This window comes from Dipteris shenzhenensis, chromosome 11 (genome assembly GCF_047967505.1).
Source record: "Dipteris shenzhenensis isolate YYH24624 ecotype China chromosome 11, Dip_SZ_1.0, whole genome shotgun sequence".
Lineage (NCBI taxonomy): Eukaryota > Viridiplantae > Streptophyta > Polypodiopsida > Gleicheniales > Dipteridaceae > Dipteris > Dipteris shenzhenensis.
In genome coordinates, this window is record NC_141606.1 from 43,113,252 (window position 1) to 43,133,746 (window position 20,495).

A 20,495-nucleotide genomic window follows, 5' to 3' on the forward strand; every position below is an offset into this window, starting at 1 on the left:
TTCATATCTTGTGACAAGTGCATTCCACAAGACCTCATTTCGAACAGCAAGTTTGTCAAATGCTTCTCGTGCTTTTGCAAGGGAGCCACATTTGGCATACACCTTTCTCGCAATCTCAGCATTTATTTCTCGGCCCTTGTCTATGGCTCCTATGCTGCTACAAGACTTCAAGCTACAAACAAATGTGACAGCATCTACAGAGATGCCCTCCTATTGCATCTGTTGTAGCAAACCAATTTTTGCAGCATATCTGGCAATTGGAGCTTCCATGAGACCTCACTTTGCATTGGAAGTTTGTCAAACAATTCCTTTACATCTGCAAGTGAGCCACATTTGGCATACATATCCACCATGATGCTGGCAACAAAAAGATCTCTTTCCAACTCCTTTCTCGCAATTTCGGTGCGAATTTCTTGGCCATTTTTTGTGGATCCTTCCCTGCTACAAGCTTTCAAGTTGTGAACAAAGGTGACCGCATCTGGAGAGATGTGTTCCAGTTGCACTGTTTAAAACAATTAAGAGCTTCCTCAAGAATATACCTTTGTAAGACTAGAATAAGTCCAATCATACAAATTTAGATTTTTTGTTGTTCTAAAGACCAAAAATCTACACAAAAAATAAAAGAGAAAATGAAAGAGAAGAAAAAGGAGGTAAACGAAAACTTTTATGAAAATCAAAAGGAAGACATATTAGCAAGCAAAGCAACACTTATGTCATCATCAGTGCCCAAGCATAAGCAGCTACACTGGTTTTCTAAAGACCTGCGGAGTCTCTTGGGCAAACCTTGCGCTTACTAATATACATCAAATAAACAAAAGAGAAAGAAAACAAGAAATAAAGGAGAAAGGAAGAAGGTGACTAAGCAAAAATAAACAAACAAGTCCATACTAGACATAGCCTGCAATCAGTGCAATCCACGAGACCTCATTTCAAATTGCAAGCTTGTCAAACACTTTCCATGATTTTTCAAGTGGGCAACATTTGCATACATATCCACCAAGGTGCTGCCATCTCTTTGCAATCCCTTTCTGGCAACCTCAGCATGTATTTCTTGGCCCTTGTCTATGGCCCCTATGTTACCACAAGCTTTCAAGCTGTAAACAGATGTGATAGCATTTGGAGAGGTACCCTCCAATTGCATCTGTTCAAAATGGTATAGACCTTCCTCACCCAGTCCATGCTCAACATATCCTGCAAGTAGTGCAGTCCATGAGACCACATCTTGAACTGCATACATATCCACCAAGGAGTTGATGATCAAAATCTCTCTGTCCAACCCCTTTTTGATGTAATTTTCGGCCCTTGCCTATGGCTCCTATCCTGCCACAAGCTTTCAAGCTGCAAACAAATGTGCCAACATTTAGAGAGACACCCTCTAGTTGCATCTGTTTGAAACAGTTTAATCCTTCCTCACCACAAGCATGCTTCACGTATCCTGCTATCAGTGCATTCATGCTACTCCAACTTGAATTTGAACCTTCTCAAACACTTCTCTTGGCACATATAGCATACATATCAACCAAGGTACTGCCAAAAAAAGTTATCTTTCAAACCCCTTTCTAGCGATGTCGGCATATATTTATTGGCCTCTGTCTGCATCTTTCAAGCCTTCAGTAAGCCAAGAACGTATATTTGGTAGGATGTACACAATCAGAGAAGAGTGGTCAGTCAAGTAAATCAAGGATACAAACCTATAATGGAGCAGCTTGAATGTGTGCGACAGAGAACTTGCCAGATTTGAGGGGGAAAAAACAAGGGTGCGCTATAGTGCAGCAAACAAATCAAAATTGAGTAGGCAAAAAGCACAACAAATGCAACCTACTGCATTCAAGAAGAGGAGGCATAACTTCTTGCAATACGATTTGTGAGAGTGCATGCAGGCGTGTAGAGGAGTTACGCAGGAAAATTATGATTCCTGTAGCCGATAAGATCTCGCCAAAAAGCAATTAAAAGAACTAGATTGACAATGGTAAATTACCAACATCATACCATGCACACAGTCAGGAAGGCAGAAGCATACTTGAAAACTGATCTGCTCACCCTGTTCGTACCGAGTTTGGCAACATTTTTGTGGCATCCTCTCCACACAATTTTGCATGTGCTGTCTCTTGTGAGACAGTTAAGACAGCATTTGGATCCCTGCTCCAAAAGCTTGCCAGATAGATAGTGGGAACTTCAGGAGCTCTTCATGGTTGGGCATCTTTGTTTGGGCCTCTAGCTAGACAAATGCAGGAGGTATAGTGGGGGCATGGAGGAGCGGGATGGGTTTGTGGGGACTAGCATGGGGATGGTGGAATCCATGCAATACTTAGGACCTTAATATTTGCAGCGGAGTAGAGAGCAAGACGAATTTGAAGGTGGCAGCAATGAGCAAGATCCCTAGTGATGCTACGACTGCTGTTGCTAATGCTGCCATGATATGGTCGGCATCGAGAGTAAAGACGACAAGGAGAGGAGATGATGCTGGCAGCAGTGGGTGAGTTAAGGAAGAAGCATAATGCTTGGTTTTGGCAGGATCGTAGGGAGGACGTCCTGAGGCGATAAAGGAAAGGGGGAGGAGTGAGTGGGGTTGAGGAGAAAGCACATGAGCTCAACTCGTCTTCCTCATGGAAAAATAGAGATCAAGCCTTGGATGGTGAATGACGCATTGGGCGAGAGAGAGAGAGAGAGAGAGAGAGAGACGGTTTGACAGTTCGTGGAGGTGATACAATTTTTGCCATTTCCTGAAAATGTAGAATTCATAAGAATTGGGAAAAAGAAGTGACATGTGGCTCAAGGAGAAGGAAGTATTTCATATCATGGCACAATGCTACCTGCCTAAAAATGTAAGGTGGAGCACGGAGGTTAATGCCTCAAGGAACTGTGTTTGCGCATCTCGAGATGCAGGAGAGAGGCTAAGTGATAGGAACTTCTCTACCACCAGTGGGTGCTCCCACTGTGGCGCTGAGCAGCCTCATCACTGTCATGTAGTGACTCATGAGGGCCACGCTTGGGTGCCATGGTGGCTATCATAGAAGAGTAGAATCCTGAGTGTAGCTAGTTGCAAGAAAATCCCAATCTAACAGACACGGCTGCCCCCACAAGCGACTACAAATGCAGGCAAAGAAAAGAAGCTGGCTCAGAGAAACAGGCAACAAAAACCTGCCATGATAAGCACCTAATACAATGTGTAGAACCACAAAAAATGTCGATGGAAAAGCTTGAGAGGAAGGTCGCCAAAGAGGGTTCGAAACAAAGTCTGAATGAGCCCAAATGGGCCTGTAGAAGGCCTTGAAAAGAGGCTCGAAAAAAGCCATTTTTTTCTACTTTTTTTTTTTGGGGGGCGGGGGGAGGGGGGGGGGGTTCCTTAAGTGGCCTAAGACGCTTAAGACTACACTAACCTAAGACCTCTAGGACAATTAAGACGCTAAGTTAATCATACCTAACATAACCACTACATAACCCAATCTTGGTTAAGTTTGACCTACTTGTAATTAACCCAATCAACCTGCTACACTAGCCTCACCTGAGTTAAAACTAACCTAGGGAGAACTTTAAGCAACGACGGAAGAATTTCCGTTAGGGTGAAGGTTGACGTCTGCGGCTATGACGAGCATGGCGAGGCTAGCACCCTAGCGAAGGTGTTAGTTCGGCCGTAGGGCTGGTCCGGTTGGAAGGGTTGTGGCTAAGCATCTGACCCACGTAATGGAAATAGTTCGCACAGCTGGCCAGGCATCTGACACGTTGCTCTCGTAGCCGAATGATTTCAACAGTAGAAGGAACCTTGGCTGCCCCATATGGCCAAATTGAACGACTGTGGTAGCGGAGGCGAAGGCATTTGATTCTCTGTTTGACCTGTCCTCTCCCGACGACTAAACAGACTTTGAGACGCCAGTGAAAGCAAATCCATTAATCTGAGGGGTTGATTGTCTGTATCGGGAAACAAAGGTGTCCAGATCGGAGCTCTGATACCAATACAGATTAGAGAAAGGGGGATTGAGGAGAGGACTAGAGAGAGAGGAAGAGAAAGAAGGAAGAAGAAGGGGTAGGAGACAGAGAGAGAGAGAGAGAGTAGGCTGCAAGTAGGAGGAAGGAGGAGGGCTAGTAGATAGGATTAGATGTCAAATCCAAAGTGTACAAATGAGTGGTGGATGGGGGCTGCTATAGTTCCTCCACATTTCTCACCTAAAGGACCACTAAAGTAGCCCTTTTTCTCCCTTCATTACAAACTTAGTGCCTCAGCTAAAACTGTATGGAACTTATGTACCACTGGAAATTTGCTTCAATGCCTAAACAACAAACTATAGATGTAGTGGTGGTCACACAACATGTGAAGAAAGAACATAAATGGGACATACAAACGTACACTTCTGCATTATCTACCTAATAGTGTTGTCCTTAGTCCATAACGATTGTCTATACCCGGACTCGAGTCCATGACCTATCTCCCTAACCTAATATACCATATGCACATATAGAGACTGTCTACGATGGGGAGACCAACCAATGACTCATAGCTTTGGTCATTTACAGCTTCATCTTATGTATATCTCCAATAACGCAAATCTTTCATCATAGAAATATTCTAATGCACTGCAACTTCATGAGATTTTCTTATATTCTAGAAAGATCCCACAATGATCTTGCATTTACCTTATGCTGCCATACATATCAAGCATTCACCTCTCATTGACTTCATGTGTTCAATGTGGTTTTGCTATATTTATTACATTGCATAAAATAATGTTATGATACATCGAGGAAAGACCTCCACATTATACTCTGTACTGCAAATTCACGGCCAGTCGACAGAACCATTATGCTTGGTCTGACATTCGCTTTTTCCTCAGTTGCATATAAACCTCGGCTGGGAATTCATGATCTTTGGCAGGCTTAGCCATTTCAATTCCAATAAATGCAAAAATGAAAAGCGCCATACCAATGAACAAGTATTCTACCTGCACACGTGCAACAAACAGTTTCCCAAACTTTTAAAGGTATGAGGTGAGTACTTGCCACACGTGCGTGCGCGTGCGCGCGCGCGCGTGTGTGTGTGTGTGTGTGTGAGAGCGAGAGAGAGAGAGAGAGAGAGAGAATTCTCTAGAGTCTTGATATTATGTCATATACCATTTGCCAAAAACATGGAAGACCACAAACTATTAACCGAGTCCTCTTTCATGTCACTCCAGCGAGAGCACGTGCGCGAGCGTGTGTGTGTGTGTGTGTGTGTGTGTGTGTGTGAGAGAGAGAGAGAGGGGGGGGGGGGAGGGAGGTCCATAGAAAATCTACATTGACAGTGCATCCCATTTGTAAGAGACTTTCACTCAACTCCTAACCAAGTTCTTTTTTTAAATGGTTTCAAAACTAAGCACATACCTGAACACCATATGCGAGGCCAACATATAGTATTGGTAGTGTTGACCATGCTAGAACAGCTGCACACACCAGAACAGTTTAGGATCTTAGCATTACTTGCCTTCCTCTCTCATGAGTCCTCTACCTGGTGATTATTTAAATCTATGGAAGCAGGGGGGTCACTCTTCTAACATATAACATAGCATGTAAGAAAATCTTTTAATTAAGGTACATATACACGCATGAGATTAATTTATTTGACTGTATAGAGGGGACAATTTTTGTATTCAGCATTGCAACATGTACAGGAGGCGGCAAGTGCACACAAACACATGCTGAATCGATTTGAAGTGGCGAAGTGATGTTTAGGTACATTTAATAATTATAGAGGCCTGAATGATTATATGAAAACATGTAAATTTGCAAACATAAGGGAAGTCTAAATAAATAACTACTTGCAGGTGTTATGTATCCTCTTACAGAGTGAACCTTCTAGGGTCGAGTGGAACCATCATGGAATCGCATGCACAAAGGGGAATAAATAATAATGAAGACAGTCCACAAAACTAAAAGACCCACAGCAGATGCAACGGAGTAGATCTCTTCCTGTACAAGATGCTGCCTCAAATCAAGAGTTACAACGGTTGATGTTCTCTGAGCCCCGCTCTCCACACAGAAGCTCGTTAGCCTTACACAACACTCAAGGACATGGATTTAAAAAATGAGTGTGTTGGGGGGCTGTAACCCCGTATCTACAGCCAGTTGACAGTCAAGGAGGAATGATGCAGCCAACAGGAGGGGGAATGGAAGTTAAACAAGTCTGAAGCAGAGGCATTCCCGAATCTAGCTTAGTGAAGCATGGTATGGCAGGAGGTCAGGCTAGGCAACCCCTAGAAATACCCAATGGGAACCAACTAGTGCAAAACAGTTAAGAAAATGTACCTTTTGACTTGGGAAAGAAGTCATGGGCTGGACTCACAACAGTAGCATGTGAGGGGCTGCACATGGACAGGATCGAAAACTCCTCATTGATTTTAGCTTGAGCAAAAGATTCAGCTGTACAAAATCAAATTCATTTGTAAGTGTGTTACAAATGTGGGATGGCAAGGCCTTTCATAGTTTTTAAGACTGGCTGTACAACTATGTATAAGCGAATATGCCATTACAATGGCTGACACATGGCAGCTTGCTGTTGAATCACCAAGATTTGTGGAGGGATTTCCAAAACCTTGGTATTGAATAATCTGTGGATTCTCCATAGCAAAGCTATTATAGCAGGCTCAATGATCCGTTATTGACATAGAGAAAATGTGAGTCTCAAGCTTGAGGATAGTGTAACATGCAGGGACTTATGCTCGAAAAACCAATGCAGCATGCCAGACTATTACTTGACTGTGCAATGAATACATGTATATAAAGGTGTGCCAAAGAACTCAATCATGAATGACATCAGGGAACCAATGGATAACCAACACCGTCGTACTAGATCCCGACTCAACTTGGGCTACTTTAATTATTCACAACATAAAAAAAGTCAGACTCAAAAGATGCAGACATTGGAAGCAGATTCCGCTTGACGTGGCACATCTGGGCAAAGAACCATGTATCGCTAAAGGGTCCAAACTCTGGAAGGGAATGGAGCAAGCCTAGGAATCAAGCGCCCGCATATCACTTGGAAGGGATTTTCAAGAAAGACGGGTACCTTTTGCAGCCAAGACTCAATGTGGTTCCCCCTAATCTGGCCCAAATGCACAGGTGAGTGATGAAGACTTGAAAGGAGCTCTCAGACTTAACAAGAGGGAGTAAGAGTTTGGGGGATCTCTCAAACCAAGAGCAGAGAAAGTGGCTGGATGACGAGATGCTGATAGCCAACTATCGAATCAACAGGTTTGACTTGAGATTGATACATGAGAGACAACTATTGTGGTCGAGAGATAACCTCCCATGGATGGGATGCCATATCAAGCCGTCCCTGAAGGAGTTCAGATGGGCAAGTCAAACTTAGATGACAATCTAGGTAGAAGGACAGGAAGAGGTAATAAGGCTCCTCAACTTGAAATGGCACAGAAGAGACTCAAGCAGAACCTGGAAGAAGAGATTTAAAAAGGTGTGCGATAACATCTCAGAGAAACAATCCTGCCTTCTTTGGTTAATCTTGCACAAAGGAGTCTGGACAGCCAGTCGAGCGTGGAGGATAGGTCACGATGACGGAATATGCAAGAGATGTAGGTGTGCATTCCACTCCTTAACTGTAGACTTTCCAGAACTCTGTGGTCTTCAGCACCGTTACAACATGCCAAGCTCCCGTTCAACTATGCCTACCTACTACTTGGCAACACGCCTAGCAGAGCTCCCCCCAACGAGTAAAAGGCTAGGACCTGCGGTTATTCCTTGAGTACTTTGAATCATGATATTCTAGACTCAGTTGCAAGTTAGCTTCGTGCTGTCTTCTCGAGCTGATATTTTGTGAGAACTTTAAATAAGGGATTATTAACAATTTACATGAAAGGTCACAACCAGAACCATTTTCTCTCACCTTGGCCACCAGAAGGTCCTCCTGCAGATTCAAAGACCTCTTTAATTCCCTCCCAAAAGGTACCTGCAAAAAAATAGAGAGTGAATGTTTTGAACACATAAATAGAATAAAGATCTGAGAATGCATCATAAAATCTGTAAGAACGCTTTCTAATGAAAGCACTACATATAGCTAAAAAGAACTTTTCTAAGCAGCCTGCTTCTTAGGAAACACATATGAATTCAAAGGCCTAGTTCAGAGGACCCACATGACATAGATATAAAATGAACACCAGAGCTCCAAACGTTGGAATACGTACAAAGAATAGTCTTAACAAATTACAAGAAAGACATACTATATGACATCACATCTTCATCGATTTCCAAACTATCTTAAATGCACAAAAACACCAACTCGGCCTTGTTGCTTTCTGCAGCATCACAAAAACAATTGCATGACATGCTTAGGATGCGATTGAACATCATACTAGACACTAAACCTCTAATGGAATCATTCCTTCTATTGGACAAGCCGGACAAACCAAAACTCCAACCCTTCTTGTTATCATAGCTTGACAAAATTTACAGTAGACAGATGAGACCAACATAATGAATTAAATGACTCATTGTCTCTTACTGAGAGTCCTTCCACTCATGGGCTCTGTAACATGTATCATCGTCATGATAGTCACTGCATTCTTGGGTGAGTAGTAGAAGGGTTTCACAGACCTCCCTGTTGTCTTTGACTAAAGATAGGTCACCTGTGAGGATCATAAAGGAGTAGGCTACATTAGGAATTCAAAGGCCATGTGTGGGCCCATACATTAGGCAACCTAAAGGCCAGCGCTTAGTGGATTTGGGACTGATTGGTCACCTTTGGTGGCCAAGTCTTGCTGGCCGCTGGGCCTTTTGATTGCCGTTATGTGCTGTCATGTCAGTCCTGTATTTGTGTTATGTCTCGCTACTATTCCTGCATGGCTGCCATTTGGCAGCCCTTCTACTTCTGTTGTGGACTGTATGTTACTTCTACTTCTACTGTGAACTGTATACTGCCCAAGTCAGTAGTGATCCGTCATCCAGCCTAGGGGAGAGCAGTAGAGGAGCTAGCAGCACAAAAGGGCATACAGACCTAGAGCCAGTCAAGAGTACAACAGTTCAGAGTGCCTTCAGTAGCATCCAATCCACAGGATTGGAGCAGAGCTCACAGCCCACATGGGGAAGCCCTCATGGGGAGACTTTGGAAGAGACAGAACGGCCTCAGCATAAGAGAAGACAATAGACCTCTGATGGAATAGTTCATCACCATGACAAGCTGGAAATCTTTTAGCAACAAACCAAAATTCCAAGCCTTACTTGTTATTATAGCTTTGAGAAAATTACAAAAGACAAATGAGACAAACATAATGAATCAAATGACTCATTGTCTCTTAGTGATAGTACTTACACTCATGGATTCTGTACCATATATCATCGTCAAATGGTCACTGCATTCTTGGGTGAGTAGTAGAAAGAGTTTACTCAAACAGACCTCCCCTTTGTCTTTAATTTAAGATAGATACTGGACATGACCATCTGTGAGCCTCATAAAGGAGCAGGAATTCAAAGGCCATGTGTGGGCCCATACATTAGGCAACCTAGTGGCCAGCACTTAGTTGCTTTGGGAGCCAAAATGACTGCTATCTGTAGCAACATATAGTCCACAAGAGCAGCAGAAGGGCTGCCATGCAGAAACACTAGCCAAACACAACACAGGTACAGGATTGACATGACAGCACTGCCAGAACAGCAAGAAAAGGACCCAGCAACCAGCAGAACTTGGCCACCACAGCTGACCAGTTGGTAGTGATCCTTCAGCCAGCCTTGGGGAGCAGTAGAGGAGCTAGCAGCCACTCTGCTACAAGGGGCATACAGACCTAGAGCGAGTCAAGAGTACAGCAGTCGGGGTGCCAAGTGCCTTCAGTAGCATCTAAGTGTAGGATTGGAGCAGAGCTCGCAGCCCACATGGGGAGCCCCTCATGGAAGAGACACGGAGGCCTCAGCATAAGTGTAGGATTTGAGCAAAGAGACACAAAGGCCTCAACATACAAATACGAAATGAGCAAAGATGAGCATAAGATCCTACAGGCTGGCGGGAGCAGTAGAGGAGCTAGCAGCCACTCTGCTACAAGGGGCATACAGACCTAGAGCAAGTCAAGAGTACAGCAGTCAGGGTGCCCAGTGCCTTCAGTAGCATCCAATGTGTAGGATTGGAGCAGAGCTCGCAGCCCACATGGGGAACCCCTCATGGAAGAGACACGGAGGCCTCAGCATAAGTGTAGGATTTGAGCAAAGAGACACAAAGGCCTCAACATACAAATACGAAATGAGCAAAGATGAGCATAAGAGCCTACTGTAGGCTTGGGAAGCCCAAGCAACTATTCAGCATTCCAAGTGAATAAAGGTAACAATCCTCCTGGAGCAGGACGATTGCAACCCAATCAGGTGTCCTCTCTCTTTCATGTGTACGCTCTCTCTTGCACGTTTATGCTAGTGTTTGTGCAAGTTTTCCACTACTAGTTGAAATAACATGACACGAGAACAAACGACCTGTCTGGTTGCTTAGAAACCGAAAAAGTGTTTTAATGTTGGGCAATGCTAAATTTGTTTGGTTACTATTTGAAATAAAACCTTTTTACTTGGCCAGCACTAGAGCGTTTCATAGCATTGTGAAATCCTGTGAAATCTTAGCATGATCTGGCCAAGCATTCTAGTTCTTATATTGAGAAAGCGAAGAGATGATGTCATCTAATGTCAAACCCCATTATCTGACTTCCGAATCTACGCTAAGCGTCTCTAAGAATAAACCGTCATATCTTTTCAAACACCTTCAAATGAGAGCCTTTCTTCAAAGTAGGATCCCTGACAAGTGCATGGCCTCCGTAAACTTTAGGCACAATCCTTAGTTATTGCCTTTGCTATAGATCTTAATCTGAAACTGTCCCTCGCGGGAGCAAGTCATTTACCATCATCCCCTTCGTGCCAAGTGTGGTGTCCATCTGCATAGCCATATGGAAACGAATCTTCCTGCAATTTGTGTAGAATATGCTAGATTAGCTTCCACCTCGGCTACAGGAAACACTGGAGGTATAGCTAGAAACCCAATAACAGAAGAATACCTCAGCCTCTCCAGCGGTTCTATAGTCATCACGATCATCCTCAGGGAGGTCAGGCTCAATGCCACCCTTCAAGGCCTTAGATGGGCGCAAACGCATAGTGGTCTGGAATCCTGTATGGAGAGTTGAGCCGAGACCAACTGGAAGCGACGCGCTCCATGAGGGGGGCCTAGATGAGTAACAAGAGAAAGAAGTGAGAAATCTGAGCTGTGAAAAGAAGCGAAAACGAAGCTGCTGGCTTACCTGGTAGACGTCTTGGCAGCATGGATGAAAGGGTGAGCGAGGGGCAGAGGAGCGCAGGTTGGCGAGCATTGAAGAATCGCCATAGCCATGTTCGAGTTCAAGCTTCAAAGTGAGCCCATGAAAATATTATCATTTTCTTCCACGTGGAGTTCCTCCAGTTCTGCCACATAGTATCTTTCCACCCAGTCGCGCCGCACCGCGTAGTTCTGCCGTGCCGTGGTACAAAACAAGTGAGTGGTTCCGTCTCAAAGGAAAACAATTGTCAAGATGATTGGATGATTAATTTGCAACACCTCTAATGGAAGCCCGTGCATTAGCGAGTCCGAATGAGAGAGAGATATTAAACCAAAATGGAAGTGCTAACTAAATGAAGGAATAGCCGTAGATCATAGTTTAGGTCGCAGAGGAGAGTGTCACTATTGGCTTATTGGCCTAGCAGTCAAATTTTAGAGGGTGGTGTGTAGCCGTATGGTAGGTGCATGTTGTCACCTTCTCTACTCTGGTCCCTATCCATCGCTAAATCACCACATGGTAGCCACAATTTCGTTCGCCTCTCCTCCCACTTGCCAAGTAACTTACAACTTCGTCAATTTTTACACATCATTTTGGGGAGCTTTCTGAAGGTGACACGTGTAAAGAGAGCATCAAGTTATAGAGAGAACAAGGTCAATTAACATTTTTACTTTGCAAAGCAGCAGCGGCAGCAGCTCAGGCAGTTAGAAGGCCCCATTGTGGGCTACGAGTGGATGTGTCCCTCGTAGATGGCCATGTGTGTGAGAGAAAATATCTATATAATAATTTATTAGCACTGCCTCCTTAACCTGTAATTTTTTGAGTTGTGTGTGCCATTTATGGATATTATCTGACAAAAATTACATGTTAATAGTACAATAAACAAATCGTGTAGTTTCTCTTTTGTGGCCAAAAGCGCTTGCTTTCATCACTATACTAGGAGACGTGTACTTGTGCACTCTTGTTTAGTTATTTCGGGGTTGATAGAGCCCAAAGAAGACCAAAAGTACAACAAGATTGCACAAGTGCCCATGGGCATTGCCTTCGGAAGCGCACATACCTTACGGAGAGAGCACTTCCTAGTCTTATTTAGAGCTTATGGTTTAATTTATCTTGATATAAGCTTTGACCTAAGCAGCCTTATTTAAATAATAATATTTACACTTCGAAATCCACAAATGTAGAACACTCCTTCTAAGGAGGCATTGCTAACACCGGGGTGGGCAAAGCCCTCGCCGAAACTTCCATGACTTCATCTTCACATTTGAAGGTCTTGTCATGTCACCAAGTCTCAAGATAAGAGGTCACTAACCTGGAGACCTGAAATTTTAAAGGAACCCTACTCATAGATTCCAAAAAACCCTCCAGCTATGCTTAAATGGTTGCTCCCCAAGGCTTCCATGTGAGGATGGGACATGGGTCCTCGAGTCACCCTCAAATGGCTCTTTGTTGAGGTCATCATTTGAGAGCGACCTATGTTTCAAAGTCCCTTTCTTGCCTCTTCTTCACTTAGGCCAAAACGCTTCATGCTTGGCACTCCCAAACTAGTCTCCACTTCACTTGCAACACCTGTCAAATGTCCACCATTCTTGTCAAGAACACTAAAACTAGCACACAAAAGAGATTTGTATCAGATTGCCTATTGTTGACCCATTTGTCTTTATCTAACAAATGTCCTATTGGTGTTAGCACTGAAATCTACAATGTAAGACATCTTTGGGCAATTTTTTTGCATTACAATTGAAGCTCATCATTCTAGTCAAAGTTTTCTTAAAGAACACTCTATGAGCCAATTGATTGATTGTGCATCACAACCAAGCTCCTTCTAATGTGTGTGTGCCTCTATGTGTGTGTGCGTGCGTGTGTTGACGCTCGAGTTTGCTCAGGGTTGCTTGTGACAGTAAGGGTTTTGATATGGGTTGCAAGGTGCCAGGGTTCCGAGTAAGGGTTCCGAGTAAGAAGTGCCCAAGTGCTCAATGCTAGGTGCCTGAGTGGGTGGTGTTAACACAAAGATTCCCTCTCTTGCAATCCTTAGGTTTATGTGCAAGGTCCACCAACCGTGCGCTCCTGTGAAAGAAGCTTCGATGGCATGCTGGAAACAGTAGAAGACGGAGGTTGGATGCTAAGCAATCAGGGTTGCGGTAGCCAGTGATGAAATGGGCTTCACGGGCTTGCTCTTATATAGCCACCAGTCGTAGTCAGTTAAGCTCAATTGGGTGACGGACCCAGTCTGCCCAAAATGGTTGACAAGGGATCGGTCCCAAAATAGGCCACTGACCATACGATAGAACCGGTGCGCAAAAGAGAGCAACTAACCTACGGTCTCCATTCGGCCCAGAGCCATCCAGGATCATCTGAGGCTCCAAACAAGCCCTGCTACTTGAGAGTGGGTTGCCCCAGGAAATGCTTCGTCTACCCTCAGTGCGGCCAGTCAAGGGATGCCTTCCCGCACTTGCATGTAGCCTAGTTGGCAGTGTGCCAACTCTATCTGAAGCCGTCCAGCCATCAGGCCACACATGGCCCCCATTTGGTGTCCAAACCAACCCGGATAACTGAGCTACTCAAATTCCTTCTCCTTATATGGGGCGCTTACAAGTAGAGTTAGCTGGTTCCCGCATAGTTACACGAGAGTGGAGCATTGATATTGAACAACCCCCCTCAATGTCCACCGCAAGTGAACTTACTTTTTCGGCCCAATGCTAAGTCGATGAAGATACCTCTCCAGCAAGTCTCTTTTAAGAGCCTTCGTGAAGATGTCCGCATCATTCTCTTTAGTCGAATAGTACACCAAGTCGACCTCTCCATCCATGATGAGCTCATGTACAAAGTGATATTGAATATCAATGTGTTTTGTGCAAGCGTGGAACACCGGGTTCTTTGCAATCGCCATGAATTCTGATTGTCACATGATAACTACGTAGGCTTGTTCTGCACTGCACCCATGTCCCCCAAAATCCTCCTCAAGCACACTGCCTCGCAAGAAGCAAAGCATGCATATTTGTACTCAGCCTCGGTAGAAGAAAGAGCAACTGGGGGTTGCTTCTTGCTGACTCATGACACAACTCCAGATCCAAGTGAGAAATAGTACCATGTCACTGATCTCCTGCTGTCCACGTCTCTTGCCCAATCCGAGTCATAGAATCCGGTCAAGAGGTTGCCCTTGGTATAGGTGATGCCATAATCAAGTGTGCCTTTGATGTATTTCAGCACCCGCATCCCTGCCCTCCAATGGTTCTCTCGGGGCTTATTGGAAAACCTTCTTAGTATACCAGTCACAAAATTGATGTCCGGCCGTGTGTTACACAGGTAAATCAAACTGCCCACAAGCCTTTTGTACTTCGCTTCATCCACCAGTGGTGATGAATCCTCGTTTGAGAGCTTCGTGTGAACCTCCATAGGGGTACCAACTGTCTTGCACTCAGCCATGCCAAATGCCTTCAGTATCTCTCCAGCATACTTTAGTTGTGAAATGAAGATCTGTTTCGGCTCCTGCCAAACTTCAATCCCCAAACAAAAATGCATCAATTTGAGGTCTGTCATTTCAAAGTCTCTTCCTAGGAAATGCTTCGTCTGCAAGATCTTCTCTTCATGGTTCCCTGTTATGACAAGGTCATCCACATAAAAGACCACGATCATACACTTGCCTCCTTCTCTGAAGATATATAAATTTGCATCAGATGGGCTCCTCCTAAACTTGTTTTGCAGAAAGTAGGCATCAATTCGCTGGTACCACACTCGTGGGGCCTGTTTCAGTCCCATAAAGTACTTCAATCCCCAAACAGAAATGCATCAGTCCGAGGTCTATCATTTCAAACTCTCTTCCTAGCAAATGCTTCGTCTACGAGATCTTCTCTTCATGGTTCCCTGTTATGACAAGGTCATCCACATAAAGGACCATGATCATACACCTGCGTCCTTCTCTGAAGATATACAAATTTGCATCGGATGGGCTCCTCCTGAACCCGTTTTGCAGAAAGTAGTCATTAATTCGCTAGTACCATGCTCGTGGGACCTGTTTCACCCCGTAAAGTGCCTTCTTTAGTTTGCAGACTTTACCTTCTGAACGAGGGATCTCAAAACCTGGTGGTTGTTCCTCGTATACATCCTCCTTGAGATCTCCATTCAGAAAGGTGGATTTCACATCCATCTGAAACACGGGCCAACTTCCCTGGGCAGCTAAAGCCAAAACACTGCGAATTGTGGTTCGTCGAGCTGTGGGAGTAAAAGTATCTTGATAATCAAAACCATGTACCTGTGCAAATCCTTTTGCCACGAGCTGAGCCGTGTACTTATCCAACGTGCCGTCGGACTTGTACTTGGTCTTGTACACCCACGTGGTTCCAATTACCTTGTGTTTTGGTGGTTGATCCACAAGGTCCCAAGTGTTGTTCTTCATTATGGAGCCATACTCCGATTGCATAGCCTTCATCCACCTATCATCGCCCTGTGCCTCTTCAAGACACTTGGGTTCATAGCCATGGATCACTTCTGTCATCAAAGCATAGTTGACCAAGTGTTCCTGTGCCCTTCTTTGCTCCTCTAATCTCTTGGACCGGTAGTGTTCGGATGGTTCCTCCTTAATGGCTGGAGGTTCTCTGCCATCCAAAAGCTGCTTCACCCACTTCGGGAATGGCCATTGCCATTGTGGTTCTACAGGCTCTTCTTCATCTTCTTTGTCTTGAATCCTCCCAAGCACCGTTGGGGGAGTTCGGTCTGCTATTGGTGGCAGTACTGGATGGATATCCTTGTCCTGGTTGTCTGGGAAGGAAGCATCCTCCTCCAATTGATGCGGCTGTTTAGAAAAGGCTTGCAGTGGAGTCATCCCGTTCATAGCCTTCGTGTAGCTACGATTCAGGATGTAAACTGTAGTGTTACATGCTTCAGCCCAGAAAGCCTTTGGCAAATCTTTCCCTTTCATCATACTCCGGCCCATTTCGCAGATGATGCGCATCTTGCATTCTGCTACTCCATTTTGCTATGATGTATGTGGCGGGGGTTTTCGCCTCTTGATTCCGTGACTTTTGCAGTAACTTTCGAATTTAGTTGATGTGAACTCTCCACCTCTGTTTGATCTCAACTTCTTCACCTTCCTCCCCGTTTCTTTCTCGACCATTACATGCCATTCCTTGAACCTACTAAAAGCCTCGTCCTTAGTCTTCATGAAGTATATCCATATCCTTCTACTGTAGTCGTCGATCAGTGTCATGAAGTAGTAGGAACTACCCAAAGCTTCCATCTCCATCTTTTCGTAGAGGTTCGTGTGAATGAGCTCTAGAGGATCCTTTGCCCTACTGGCCTCTTTAGGAAAGGGATGCCAATGCTGCTTGCCCATCATGCAAGCTTCACATACATCGGGTAGATTTGAAATTTCTAGTAGGTCTGCAATCATTCCACTTTTATCCATCTCCTTCAAAGAACTAAGGTTTAGATGACCAAACCTCTCATGCCATAGCTTAGTGTTCTTCACATCTGTTCGAGCATTGAAAGCTAAGAGTTCGCAAATGTTGTTGCGCCGTGTACCTTTACCAATGACCTTCCCTTGAAGATCTAGAATCTGTGCACCATTCTTATCGAATTGAACTTTGAGGTCCCGATCCGTGATCACAGAAACGAAAAACAAGTTCCTCTTGATATCTGGCACATAAAGAACATCGGACAATTGTTTTACAACTCCATCTAACTTGAGAGCAATCATACCTTTTCCTTTTGCTGGACATTTTGCATCATTGCCAACTGCTACCAGGATGTCATTCCCTATCGGATGTAGAGAGGTATACCAATCCTTCCGACTGGTCATGTGGCGCGATGCACCACTATCAATGATCCACGATTCATCCGCAGGTACATGAACTACCTCCGTGCAAATCTCCTCAATTGCGACGAACAGCTCTATTGGTACTGCATGTGCGTTGTTGCTGGACTCTTTCTTTACTCCGTTCTTCTCATCTACAATCTTCTTTCGGCACTCATTCTGCTTGTGCCCTGCCTTGTTGCAATAGAAGCACTTGATCTTCTTCTTTCTCTCTTTATCATCAGAAGAAGATGGGTTACCAGAGTCCTTACCCTTACCTACCTTTCTTTGATCCGGTCCAGAAAGCCGAATCTTCTCCACTCCTCATCTTTTGATGCATCTCCTCCTCCAGAAGCATCGTGCTGAAATCCTCAAAGTTGAGGGGCAGATTTCTGTTTTGCGTATTCAGTGCCATAATAAGACCGTCGTACTTTGGTGGGAGAATCCGTATGCACCTTCGTGCTAGATTCTCGCTCATGATGGTGATGCCAATCGTAGTCATCTGATAACAGAGATTCTTCATCCTGGTGATGAACTTCTCTACCGTTTTAGACTCAGACAACTTCTCATTTGCAAGTTGAGTCTGCAGATTCTGAATCCGCATCTGATTCGTGGTCTCGTACTAATCTTTCAAGATCGTCCATGCCTCCTCTGCTGTGGTAACATTTGAATTAATGCCATGATGGAATCACTAACACTGCAAACAATAGAACACAGTGCATTTGCATTTCTTCTTGTCCACGCGAGAATATCATCCACAGTTGGTACTATCTGTTGTCCTGCATTGGCTGGATTCGGTCTCGCAACTGACCTCACGTCCACCCTAGTAGCAGTGTCCCAAAGCTTGTATGCACTTAGGATGGTCTTCATCTTGAACTTCCAGAGTGGATAGTTAGAGCCGTCCAACTTTTCGCTTTTGCTGAACGGTGGGATTCGCAATCTTGCGGGCTGGGCCATCTCTCACAATCTGCTCACAAACAGAAAACACACTACCAAATCTTCTTGCTAGAGTCCAGGCTCTGATACCATGTAAGAAAATAATACAACATCTGTGCTCAACAGATAATAGGATCTCGTACGCAAGAGAGAAAACAACATAGTATGGAGAATAAAAAATTTCAAAAGGTAAAGTCTGCAAACTGAAGAAGGCACTTTATGGGCTGAAACAGGCCCCATGAGCGTGGTACCAATGGATTGATGCCTACTTTTGACAAAATGGGTTCAGGAGGAGCCCATCTGATGCGAATTTGTATATCTATAGAGAAGGAGGCAGGTGTATGATCATGGTCCTTTATGTGGACGACCTTTTCATAACAGGGAACCATGAAGAGAAGATCTTGCAGACAAAGCAATTGCTAGGAAGAGAGTTTGAAATGACAGACCTCGGACTGATGCATTTTTATTTGGGGATTGAGGTTTGGCAAGAGCTTTGAGGAGATTCTTCTGATCTCAATCTACCTATCCATGGCAAAGTATGTGAACCACTGCTAGAGGACACTGCACCCCTATGGAGGTTGACGTGAAGATCTCAAATGAGGATTCATCACCACTGGTGGACAAAGCAGAGTACAAAAGGCTTGTGGGCAGTTTGATTTACTTGTGCAACGCACGGCCGGACATCAGTTTTGCGACTGGTGTACTAAGCAGGTTTTCCAATAAGCATCGGGAGAACCATTAGAGGGCATGGATGCGGGTGCTGAAATACATCAAAGGCACATTTGATTATGGCATCATCTATACCAAGGGCAACATCTTGACTGGATTTTGTGACTCGGATTGGGCAAGAGATGTGGACAACAGGAGATCAATGACAGGTTACTGTTTCTTACTTAGATCTGGAGCTGTGTCATGGGTCAACAAGAAGCAACCTACAGTTGTGAGGCAGTATGATCGAGGAGGATTTTAGGGGACATGGGTGCAGTGCAGAACAAGCCTACACAATTATCATGTGACAATCAGAGTTGCATGGCAATTGCAAAGAACCCTGTGTTCCACGCTTGCACAAAACACATTGAGATTCAATATCACTTTGTACGTCAACTCATCATGGATGGAGAGGTCGACTTGGTATACTGTCCGACTATAGAGAATGCTGCGGACATCTTCACGAAGGCTCTTGGAAGAGACTCGTTGGAGAGGCATCTTCATCGACTTGGTATTGGGCCGAAAAAGTAAGTTCACTTGCGGGTGGACATTGAGGGGGGGTGTTAGATATCAATGATCCACTCTCGTGTAACCACGCGGGAACTAGCTAACTCTACTTGTAAGCCCCCCATATGAGGAGAAGGCATTTGAGTAGCTCAGTTATCCGGTAGGTCCTGGTTTGGACACCAGATAGGAGCCATGTGTGGCCTGATGGCTGGACGGCTTCAGATAGAGTTGGCACACCACCAACTAGGCTACATGCAAGTGCGGGAAGGCATCCCATGACTGACTACACTGAGGATAGACGGAGCATTTCTCAAGGCAGCCCACTCTCGAGTTGCGGGGCCCCGTTTGGAGTCCCAGATGATACTGGATGGCTCTAAGCCGAACGGTGACCATAGGTCAGTTGCTCTCTTTTACACCATGTTTCTATCGTGTGGCCAGTGGCCTAACCTCCAGTCGACAGTTTTGGGTAGACTGGGTCAGTCTCCCAATTGGGTCTAACTAACTATGATTGGTGGCTATATAAGAGCAAGCCCATGAAGCCCATATTCATCACTGGCTACAGCAACCCTGATTCCTTAGCATCCAGCCTCTGTCCTCTATTGTTTTCAGCATGCCATCAAAGCTCCTCACATAGGAGCACATGGCTAAGAGGCAACGCCATCTATTGTATTAGTTTTACATTAATCAAAATTTTTATTCTCCATACTATCTATTTTTCTCTCTTGCATACAAGATCTTGTTATCTGTTGAGCACAGACGTTGTATTATTCTCTTACACCTCCATACAGTAATGAAGACAAAAGTCAACCATTTGGTCTTTCATACATGTCACATCTTGAAGGGAGGGCCCACCCTTTTCCTTTTAGCACTTTCCCTTTCTTTACATTTAAAAGACTCTTGGTCCCGTAGGGTGCCAAGGCATATTTGCTATCCTTTCCATCTCTCCCTACTATCAAAAATAGCACTTGTGTTAACCATATAAGAGCGCTTGGGACAAGCCTGGCATTAGGAGGTGCTCCTAACTGGGTCCCAAATAGCACTTGTGTTAGCCTCACATATCCAAGCTTTAAGCTATTTGGGTCTCAAACCCCCTGTATGAGGCTCAAAACCTAGAGTGGTGAGGCCCGATCTTGGGCTACTTGCGGCTTGACCCTCATGAGGCACATAACTGCACTAACCACATTTTGTGGCAATTTACAACTGGTGACCGTTGGGGCTCAAACTCCTTGGGCCAAAGATTTATCAATGAGAATCCGATGGAGAGGTATGCCGACTTACCTGATGCCATCACAACATAA

General features: G+C 44.6%; 1 protein-coding gene across 1 annotated transcript; it reads right to left on the reverse strand.

Moving 5' to 3' along the window:
* Positions 1–4,679: 4,679 nt before the first annotated feature.
* Positions 4,680–11,439, reverse strand: PNSB5 (NAD(P)H dehydrogenase 18). Its single transcript, XM_087381805.1, has 6 exons — positions 11,244–11,439; positions 11,004–11,169; positions 10,851–10,911; positions 7,871–7,933; positions 5,356–5,414; positions 4,680–4,937 (listed from the first exon to the last, which is right to left on the reverse strand). Exons 1-6 carry the CDS (start codon positions 11,330–11,332, stop codon positions 4,797–4,799), a joined length of 579 nt encoding a protein of 192 aa, XP_087237931.1. The 5' UTR covers positions 11,333–11,439; the 3' UTR covers positions 4,680–4,796.
* Between the last annotated feature and the right edge of the window lie 9,056 nt (positions 11,440–20,495).